At 36.8% G+C, this 11,619-nt stretch overlaps 1 protein-coding gene across 1 annotated transcript; it reads left to right on the top strand.

Moving 5' to 3' along the window:
- Nucleotides 1-5,377: 5,377 nt before the first annotated feature.
- Nucleotides 5,378-11,393, top strand: LOC109615890 (collagenase 3-like). Its single transcript, XM_029121084.2, has 10 exons — nt 5,378-5,504; nt 5,842-6,086; nt 6,358-6,506; nt 7,442-7,570; nt 7,655-7,816; nt 8,002-8,137; nt 8,291-8,424; nt 10,640-10,799; nt 10,892-10,995; nt 11,179-11,393. The coding sequence occupies exons 1-10, from the start codon at nt 5,406-5,408 to the stop codon at nt 11,277-11,279; spliced, it is 1,419 nt and encodes a 472-aa protein (XP_028976917.2). The 5' UTR covers nt 5,378-5,405; the 3' UTR covers nt 11,280-11,393.
- The last annotated feature ends 226 nt before the right edge of the window (nt 11,394-11,619 follow it).

The following is an 11,619-nucleotide window of genomic DNA, read 5'->3' as shown; positions in this document are numbered from 1 at the left end:
AAAATTAATGGGAGATGATTGATGTGGAAGAATGGAAGAATTCCTGTAAGTGTAATTTTAGAGAGCATATTTTTAGAAACTGGTTGGAGGTCTTATGTTATCCACCCTCATATTTTGTCCTAATCAATCTGACATCCCATGCAGGTTGAGCCAACTTACAGATACAAGCAAACACTTCATACACTTTGTATACTCTATGGCTCAACATGTTTGAGTCAGGGGAAGTTTATTATTGACTATTTCATTCTGTCGAATCGCAATAATGACATTTGTACCTAGGCTACCCAAGGCAGCTTTTGAGGATGGAAGGCCTATTGGTGATTGTTGAATATACTCATTTGAAGAACAGAATGTTTTGCCAGTGCTAAAGACACTTGAATTGTTCTAATTATCTCTTTAGCAACGTGTTTTTACTGGTAATAGGAGCTACCTTAATATATAATTCAACATATGACACTACAGCAACTACAAAAAATATTTTACAAAAAAAACTAGTAGTCATTAGTAACAATTAGAATAGTTACAAGTAACTCAAGAATAAGTACAAGCAGCTTTTAAATAATGACTTCAAAAAAGAAATGAAAAGAAATGTCAAAACAGTTTGCCATTACAGCTTGTAATAGCACTTTGTGATATCTGCTTGTGTAAAAAGGGCTTCAAACAACAAAAATCTGATGGACTGATAACATATAATGTTTGTGCAAGCAGTACTGCACAGTGGGCGGTGCGCCCCTATTCTCAAGCCAGGTAAACTGTAGTGTAATGAAAGATGTGTTTTGGAAGGTTTGTGAAGGCGCCGTGTTGTCTGGTGTCTCAATTCTGTGGGACATCCTAATCTCAACGGACATACACAGTGGGGGCCAAGGTAGCCCCATCAGCTCAGACAAACCAGGTGTCAGGAAGGACAAATCAACAAAGTAGGAATAAGACTGTTGGATTAACGGCACTGACGTTTGGTCCATGTGACAGACTGTTTCTTTTACCACCAATGTATGAACTGCATGGCTGTTTATACAGTTTATTAGCCAGTAATAGGCTTTCTAGTATCTACTAAATTACTACTTGGAATAGTCATAAGAATTTAGCAATTGCTAGCGAGTCTGAAGATTAACTTTACACAGCCAAAGCTATTTCATTTCATGGCATAACAACATTTGATTTTCTTTCATTCGTGAATGACATTGATACAATAACTATCAATATAGGTGATAATAACTGACTTTTTCATCAAGTGAAAAGACGAGAAAATCGTGGAAACCCCTCCTTTACTGCGTAAGGGGTTGTGATCTACTGTATACTACCCCAAAAAGCATGCACGGATGCATACTTCGAAAATCAACAAGAAATAGTTGCAATATAAATTTAAATGCATTTATGCTTACTACAACATAGCTAGTGAAGGTTGTAGCCTGGGAACCCTGAACATCCTAAAAAAATCCTAATGCATAATTTGTTTTGGCTGTGGTGAGGCTCAAACACAGGTCCCTTGCATGGCAGTCCACATCTCTAAACACTATGCTATTTAACAAGGGGTAGTCAGTCAGTCAATCAGTCAGTCAGTCAGTAAGCGTCATTTACTCTTTGTGGCCGGCTCCGCTTACGAGGTCCATCAAAAAAGGAAAATGATTAAATCCCTTTCAATGATAAGAAAACAATCACTAATTATTCCTCCACATAATGATCATTATATGAAACAAAAACAGCCTGTAGTCTGCATTGGATGCTGGACAGTTTGAAGCATTGAGTGACTCAGTAAGTCACGGCCAATGTTAAAATAGGACCTTTATGTATTTTTATTTTGCACACTGCCTGTGACTGTTGCTGGTGACGAGAACTCTTTCAGTAAGCTAAAACTGCTCAAATAAACTACTTGAGGTCCACTGTGTCCCAGGACAGGCTTTGCAGTCTTGCCATGCTGTCCATTGAAAGTGAGTTAGCTAGAAAGGTGGTCAGTGACTTTGCTAGCAACAAGGCTCGCAGTGAGCTCTTGGTGAGTAAAGAGCCACCATCAGGCCTTGTTGTTTCAATATCCATGTTGTTTTCCATTGTGTGTGTGAGTGTTTTCCATAAGGTGTGTGAGTGCCTGGGCAAAAACAAAAACATGTACCCCTTTGGGTCCCCAGGACCCAAATGATAACACTGCTACAAATGATAATGTTAATTTATTTAATTGAAGAGGGTAATGTATATATAAGTTATATATATTTTACGTTATCCACTGATGTTGATAATTTTCCACTCAAGATGTATTCCATTACATATAGACTGTAAAAGAATAACACTGTAAATTAATATAACCTGAAAAACATGAATGTGTCCAAATACTTTATGAACCCATGGTATAAATATTTCTCACTTCCGTTTTAGGAATTTTGAAGTTAAAGGAACCGTATGTAAGAAATCTATTTCAATTAATCCTAAAATGGCCCTGATGTGTCACTAGACATTAAGAAATCATGTTCATTTCAAATACTTATATTACTGACAACAGTAGTCTGGCCAGGATATTGTCATTTAAAAGTGAGATTTGCAGCCCTCAACTGATGTTGTCATGTTGTGTTTTGGCCTGATGTGCCACCCTCCACCTATCTACCTATCACGAAGTCAGTAGTGTTTCAGGATCCGGGTTGCCAGCTCTGCTCTAACCTACCCTAACTCTAGTCGGATAAATAATGTCTAACGTTACGAAATCTAAAAGACCTCGTTATAATTCCGAAATACGTCGTGACAAAGTCCGAAATAAGACAAGAATTTGTATAGGAGATGCCTTTGAAAGATGGAGACGGCTGAAAACGGAGAAGAATTCGAAGACAGACGCCAACGTTGCTAATTTTCTCCTGGACAGGTAAGATTCATCTATGTTTGACTAACTTGTACTTGATGTCAATGGACATTTCATATATTCATGATAGTAGAACAAAGTTATGCATGTTCGTGCAAAGTAATGTTACGTTAGCTCATATGGACGTATGCTAACATTAGCAATGCATTATCAGAGCCCGTTTCTCTGACCTTATGCTGAGACACTGAGGAAAACAACATTAGCACGCCCATTATGGCAATTTGAAACGTAATTGAGACAGAAGCCTAACTCAAAATAAACATTCTCTACCTTTTGGGCTATGCACTATGTTAGTGTTGGTTTGGAAGCATTAGGCGCAATTCCAAGGTAAAATAACTTTTTCTAATGTCCATAACACTAACGAAAAGCACAGTGTAGCCTATGACGTTAAAAAAAGTTGGCCCACTTGGAACGTTTTGTAGCCTACTTGTTTTTCATGCAAGTTCTACAGCCAAAAATGGTAGAATGTCATGTAATCTTTCACATCACATATTTTAGCGTTATGGACGTGTGCTGCAGGGTAAGTAAAAAAATACAGCTGGCCGCTTTCACTTATAGCGTCAGCTAAATGAATAGCTTTATCTTTGATATCGGTTACACATAGTGACATAGGCTTGTGCTTGTACTTACGTAAATGACAGATACCTAACGTTACAAGTTAGACTAACAGCTACTGTTCTAACAATGTACTGTCACATACGAGCATACATCTTTACGATTATATTTGACTAATGACAATTAGTAAAATTTTGCAATACATAATTACTTCGCAAAATATCTCTTTCTGTTAATTAAGCATAAACATAATTAACAGAAAAAAAACTTACTGTGTACGACTCGTCGTCACTTGCCATTGGAAGCTCGTAGAAGCAGCCTACGTTTCTGCCCAATCCTGCAGCTTGTCTGGCAACCTCGAGTCAGGGGGAAGGGGGAGGGGATACACCGCTCAACAGTATTTTTGAAGTGATTGTAGTACCAGTTCTGGCCACAATCCTACATACGGTTCCTTTAAGAATGTGAGTTAGTTGTCTTTAGCTTAAAAGGTTTATGTTTAATATACATAAATGGCCACGTCTCTTCCAGAGACATGCACTATGGACTAAGAGACATTTTTCCATTTTTCCAAAAAAGTTAAAAAGGAAAGTTTTGAGTGAGGAACAGAAGTGTTCAATTTGCAGTGGTCTCTTAATTTTAACCCTTTTGTTCCTCACTCAAAACCTTCCATTTTTGACTTATTTGGAAAAGAAAGAAAAAGGTGCAGAGGTCTATACATTTTTTCCGGAGCTGTACATTTATACTGAGAGATGTCACCATTAAGTGGTGCAGTACTGTTCTGAGAAAAGACTGTTCCCAAGAGGGATGTTAGCAGTAGATAGTGTAGTACTGTTCTGAGAAAAGACTGTTCCCAAGAGAGATGTTAGCAGTAGGTAGTGTGGTACTGTTCTGAGAAAAGACTGTTCCCAAGAGAGATGTTAGCAGTAGGTAGTGTGGTACTGTTCTGAGAAAAGACTGTTCCCAAGAGAGATGTTAGCAGTAGGTAGTGTAGTACTGCTCTGAGAGAGACGTTTCAGCTAGATGCTATTAATCTTGGCGTGACTTGTCAATTTTGAGTGATCACAGTTGAGCCCTATAGTTCAATTGTTGTGGAAAAATGGGCATCATGTGCCATTAGATTACATTTATTTGGGTCTAGTGTCTGTGAAATAGTGAAAACAGTGGCTCAGTCCATTACATTGGTGTTTTTGATTAAATCAGTATCACTTATTTAAACATTTACTTTTTTCAGTAATTTCAAATATGAAACATGGATTAATATGTTAGCAAAACTGGTACATCAACAGGATTCTGTATAATACATCAATATACCAAATATGTAGCTGATTAGTAGCTTGTTAAAATGTATTGCATACTCTTTAAGTCTGAATACATTTTTCATTTTCTAAAATGTGTACTACAATGAATTACGAAAAGTCAAATTACCATTGAGACATTTGATAAATTGAAGTAAAGTTCCATCAATTAGTTGACTCTGGGGTAAATAATAAATCTACTATTTTTAATTATATTAAGTATAGATTTTATCTTTCTTTAAATTTTTTGTGAATATTACAGTATATTTGCCATCACCTGGATTTCATTTCTCTATGAGGGGGTTTTACCATTGATGAAGCAGCTCCCTTGGATTGCTCAACTCCCTGGGATTTAAAGGTATATAAGACCTGTGTGGTCTTTCAAAAATGTAACTCAACGTTATTTTCTGTTTTGTTTAATTCATTTTTGCCTCGCCTTTTACGCACTCGCTTCCCTCGCACCTCACACTATCAATTCTATGACATTAGAATGGGTAAATACTGTACATTAATTCATTCTTTTGTCTCTCTTTCCTGTGTTGTAAAACATTAGATTGTCTGCCATTAACAGGATAAGCTTCCTCTTATTTTATGATTGAGTTATTTAAATCGTTGACTAAGTAATATTGCTCAACACCTTGGGACTCAAAGGTATATAAGACGTCTCCTGGCCACACACCACAAAAACAAGACACACATGTGGAAGAATCATCATGAAGACTTTCAATCTGTGCTTACTACTAAGTCTGGCAAAAGTAGTTTACTCGTTGCCAATATCGCCACCTACTGAAGAAGATGAAGCTGTTGCAGAGGTATGTTTTCTGTCTGCAGGGACTTTATGACTTTTTACAACTGAATTTATTATAATGCAACAGAAGTGCACATGTAACTTCATTTGGCTTGGTCAGGTCTTAAGTATAAAATAAAATGTGATCTCATCAAATTAGCTGGTTAAATGAAGGAAAATCAATAAATCAAATTAGTTGACTTCAAATGCAATAACTCTTTAAACACATGCTTTGTTACTTTCTATTCAGAACACATTACAGTCACTGTGTATTAATGAATATTGCTATGCCTTGTACACAAAATATTTAACACCATTGTTTACCAACATATTAACATAATGCTGTCTGTTTTTTTCTATAGACCTACCTTAAGAGTTTCTACAACCTGACAGAGGAGACAGGTCCGTCAGTCAGACGGGGGCCCAGCCAGAGGAGCAGGAAAGTCAGCGAGATGCAGAGGTTTTTTGGCCTAAAGGTGACAGGATCATTGGACACTGAGACTGTAACAATGATGAAGAAGCCACGTTGTGGGGTACCTGATGTCCACCTCGGTCGTTTCTCCACCTTCGATAACCTTAAGTGGCAAACGAACCAGCTTACTTACAGGTGAGATGAGTGAGAAAGTTGAGTAAACATTCGGTAAAGTTGTTATTTTTACATTTAGTTCAACTCCAATAACAATCAAATGTTTCTAAAACTTTGAGAAAACATTAGAAATAACAAAAATCCATTGGTTACTTTTTAATTCAATCGTGTTAGTAGTGTGATGACAAAGGCAAGTATCTAGTGATTGTAGATGGTATTATTTTGTTTTTGTAACCTCTAACATTGAAGACTGTTTTTCTAACATTGACTGTTGGTATATTGTGTTCTTCAGGATTGAGAACTACACTCCTGACATGTCTGAAGCTGAGGTAGACAACTCCCTAGAGAGAGCACTGCAAGTGTGGGCCAAGGTTTCTCCCCTGAGGTTCACCCGCATCTACAGTGGCACTGCTGACATCATGATTTCTTTTGGAGCAAAAGGTAAGGAACTTGAATTCTATCTTACAGAATATTAATGTGACCAACTGACACAGAATGTATTAATTATTTAGAAATAACAAAAATATGTGTGTAGGTTTCTAATGTTTTTAAAAGCTAGTGTAATAAGCTATTATTAAAATTATATTGTTACAATACCGTGGTTTGAGGGTGTCCACCCAGTTGTTAAACTGTACAAGTTTTTCCTGTCCAAAGATAACCTCATTCGACCATGGTTTATCAATTAGCTAGATTTAATAGCATGTGTACTGAATTTAATCGCACTGAATAAAACATCAAGATATATCACTGTGTGACCATTGTGGCTCCATTGTGTGGCCATTTTGAATATACTTGTATATGTTATCTGAATAGAGTATTAGCCATTTCCATTAACTGATAGATATGATAATTAGTGTCTGATGTATATGCCGTAATGTCCACATGCAATTGTAAATTTTATGTTTGGTGGCAGCCATGCTTTTTTACATACTCGCCTTTGATGTTTCATTTTGTGAGACACTGGTCATTAGATGTAAAATATCACTGGGCTTTGGTTGTATAGGAGTAGCCTATAAAGCGTTTGTCACAAATTCAAAATGGCTAAAAATCCATCATAAGGGAGCTAATGAATCCCAATGGCAAATACGCTTGTTGTGAGGAGATGGGCCCATGTACCGACATAAAACAATCTACATCAAATGAGTTGAGTGGCGTGAGCTTCCAAAATTAGCTGGTCCAATAATGGTCCCTGTTTGATCAATCAGAAGGTTCTTGTATTATGTCTTGCCAAGATTGGGAACATCTACCAAGTCCATGTTATAATTATCAATGTTAGATTTACATGAACCGCTAATAATATTAACTGATAGTCTGTAACACTGTGCATTTCTTCTTATCTCCGATGGGTCATGCTATGATTTCTCTTGTTTGCATAGATCACGGTGATTTCTACCCCTTTGATGGACCTGATGGCACCCTGGCCCATGCATTTGCCCCTGGCGCCAACATTGGAGGAGATGCTCATTTTGATGATGATGAGGACTTCAGCTTCAGCTCAAACAGAGGTACCCCATATCACAATAATATGGATCATTACTTATGTGTAATTAGGTAAAGCAGATGTGTAATAATGTGTTATGTTGATACAGGGTACAACCTGTTCTTGGTGGCTGCCCATGAGTTGGGTCATTCCCTCGGTCTCAGCCACTCCAATGACCCTGGAGCACTGATGTACCCAATATACAGCTACACAGACCCCAGAACCTTCTCACTTCCCCGCGATGACATCAATGGTATCCAGTCCATCTATGGTCAGTATTCATCATTCCTGCTTTTGATTATTACGGTTGTATGTCCCTTTGTTTACTTTTTATATGATCAACAAAACATAGTCAGACAAAGTACTATATTAATGATCTCCAAGTAAGTCAATTATGTGACCTATATGTAAAATGTATTAATTAATGTTGTATTAATGTGTTTCGGTGTCATCCAGGCCCAAACCCAGATGTGAAACCCAATCCAGACAAGCCAGGCCCTACACCCCCTTCCACCCCTGATGCATGTGACCCCACCCTGGTTCTGGATGCTGTCACAACACTGCGTGGAGAGAAGATGTTCTTCAAGGGCAGGTACATCACATTATAATGTAATGTAGATCAGATATTCAGTGACTTTGAATAACTTAGAGCAAAAAAACTGTAAAGCATATCATAAGTTCTTGCAAGAATAATTTAACCTGCTCATCTATGATGAATGTTCTAATGTCCTCCATCCATTCTCAGACTCTTCTGGCGTAGTTACTCCCAGAGCAGCCAAACACAGCAGAACCTCATCAAGACCTTCTGGCCCAAACTCCCTGAGAACATTGATGCTGCGTATGAGAGCCTGCTATCTGACAAAGTGTTCCTCTTCAAAGGTATGGCAAAGTCATCAATGGCTTCAAATAAGTCAAAACATTACTTTCATCCTGGCTAAAATATATAGTAGCACTAAAGTCACTGAATATTACCAGAGATGGGGACAAGTCACACATGGTCAAGTCCAAGCAAGTCTCAAGTCTTAACCATCAAGTCTCGAGTCAAGTCTCAAGTCACAGTTCAGATAAATCAAGCAAGTCAAGTCAAGTCAAGGGTTCACCCTAAGCAAGTCAAGTCGAGTCCTTATAAGTTTCAAGTCAAGTCAAGTCACAGTACTAAAGAGATGAACACACACACACACACTGTCCTCTGTTTCTGACGTGCGCTCGGTGCGAAGCTCGATTTCAAAATCAAATATTTTTCTCCTCCGCGGTAACATTTTTTGGGGGGACGAAGCGGAGGGATCTTGAATCAGCCTGAAGGGGTTGTATTCGCTATAACAACCGCCTCGCTATACCTTATCCCGCTTATTACATGGCTACCTACCAAATAAATGAATAATTTTACACAAAATATAGATTTCAAAAGGAATTTATTGATTTAAAAATGTTTGTATTGCTTCCTCTAAAGAAAATAGTCCGTTCCGTCTCTGGTTAGAATCCTGCTGCGTCCATAGCAACGCGCTGTTTTTCATGGCAACGGTCTGTTATCAAGAAATAACACGCATTCTGCACTGGAATTCAGCCAATCCATGTTATAACGGCTAATAATAACAACCTTATAAACTAATTATTGTGACTGAAAAACTGCCTAATATGTAATTACGCTGTAATTATTCTTGTCTGTATGAATAAAAAAAAAAACTCTTCGAAATGTTTAGGTGCTAGTAATCACATCGGCGCCTCCATGTTAGCCTTTCATGCAGGTAAGTTAACTGTTATGGTGTACGCACAATGCTTTTTAGTTTCCACACGCAGTCCACAAACACTTGAAAATGCGCACATTTAATACAGACATTATAGCCTACGTGTAATAATATACATGCCCGCTCATTTTAAGATGCCCATCAACATTAAAATTCAGGCTATGCCACTGTTATAGTCAAATGTCCTTACATCTATTTACCAGCCATATTCAGTAATGATAATGGTCACATTTCTAACAAGAAAAAAAAAAAAACATAATATGCAACCAAGGCCAAATTATGACAAACAAAAGATTAATTCATTACATTAGTAACTTAATCGTTATAGATCTTAATGAAACTGAATATAAAGAGATTACTTTCTTACCTTTCCTTGTGGTTTTTAAAAATGACGAATGAAATTTGACGTTGCATATTTTTGCATCTGGCAAATCTTTTTTTATTCACACGGTCCAGTTCAAAGTCCTTGTATCCAAACGATACTATTTGTGGAGCTCGACTAACGTTACTGTCTGCCATGTTTGGCGCGGTTTGAATTGTGCAGCGTTAAAGGCACATACGCTGATTAGTGGTGCTGATGTCACAACATAAAATATTTTTATCGCTGTTTGTTTATTATAAGTTCAAATCATTGTCGAGTCTTCCACTTCAAGTCAAGTCTCAAGTAACTTGTTCTCAAGTCAAAGTCAAGTCATTTTCATACTTTAATCAAGCAAGTCCTGAAAATTGTGACTCCAGTCAGACTCGAGTCAAGTCATGTGACTCGAGTCCCCCACCTCTGAATATTACTACACTATGCAGTATCAAACAACTCAAAATACAACTATTAAATACATACAGATGTCTAAAAAAGCAACACTAATTTATAACTTTTTCCATTATAGATTTTTGAATATCCTAAAACATTTGACAATATTTAATTCATTGATAATTGCACAATAATTCATTGTATTTCAAATTGTTTATTTTCACAAAATAAAAGAAAAGCATGACTTACCTTTGGACACACCGCATTATTCTGAAATTAAAGTGTTTTTTATGGAAATAAATATTTGGAAATACATTTTTATTGTATTTCCAAATATTTCTTATTGTGAAATCATCAACTTTGTGCAAAATCCAATGACTGAAATGAGAGTTCAAATAAAGTACTGCTATTCATACATATTTTCAAGGTCAAATACTTTATTTACATATTATTTAAAAATCTAATGTTAATTTGTTTGACATTCCATACTACTCAACCGGCTACTAGAATGAGCACTATTCTTATTTACTATATGGCTTTAATTAATACCACCTGAATAACTGAACCCGTAATCTCAGTAATAATGTCTCTGTTCCTTCAGATCATCAGGTCTGGGCTCTCAACGGATATGACATAGTCCATGGCTATCCAAAGAACTTGAAAAAGATGGGTCTACCAAGTACTGTGAAGAAAGTGGATGCTGCCCTGTACGATGAAGATTCTGGAAAGACCTTGTTCTTTGTTGGTGAATACTACTACAGGTTAGTTGAGTCTTGTTATACACTACTTTATAGTGCCATCTGATTTTGATAATAAGAATCTCACAATCTCATTGCTGTTTCTGTTACCATAGTTACAATGAAGAAAAGAAAAAGATGGACAGGGGTTTCCCAAAGCGTGTGGATGAAGGATTCCCAGGCATGACAAGCAAAGTGACTGCAGCCTTACAGGTCCAAGGTGAGTGTGATAGAGCATGTTAATATACAACAGTGCATTGCAAGCCAAGAATATGGACTGATGAAGAAAATCTTTTTCATTGAATATATTTCACCTGAATACGTTTGTACTTTTGTATTTAGTTGATTATTGATTCTTCAGTGTTGTATGTTTGTAACCTCTCAATACTATCTGTTTTTGCAGGATACACCTACCTCTTCAGTGGTCCCAATGTGTTTGAGTACAACATGCGGACAAAGAGACAATCCCGCGTTCTAGGAAACAGTTACTTCCTGCCCTGTTAGCATATCAACCTCCATGAGCTGTTTAAGTAACACCAATGAATGTAGCAAAATGAAAAATATGTATTTTCCTCATTTATTTTTTTCTGTGTTTTTACAGATGTTTTCTATGAAATATTCCTGTTATATTTAAATATTTATTTATATACTACGTTTTTAACATATTTCTTAATAAAATAAATTCTAAGTTATTGTGATTTTGTGTTTTGGCTTTTACTGGAAGTTTTTGGTAGTTTTATGAAGCATAAATGTGTTCCATTTCTGAAGAAACATAAGGTAACCTTCATTACTGCAGTTCTCTGAACAGATGAGATACCTGATTAAATTCAAAATGGTCATGAAT

This window comes from Esox lucius, chromosome 7 (genome assembly GCF_011004845.1).
Source record: "Esox lucius isolate fEsoLuc1 chromosome 7, fEsoLuc1.pri, whole genome shotgun sequence".
NCBI lineage: Eukaryota > Metazoa > Chordata > Actinopteri > Esociformes > Esocidae > Esox > Esox lucius.
Note: the sequence above shows the minus strand (reverse complement) of the source record. Positions and strands in the feature narration are given on the sequence as shown.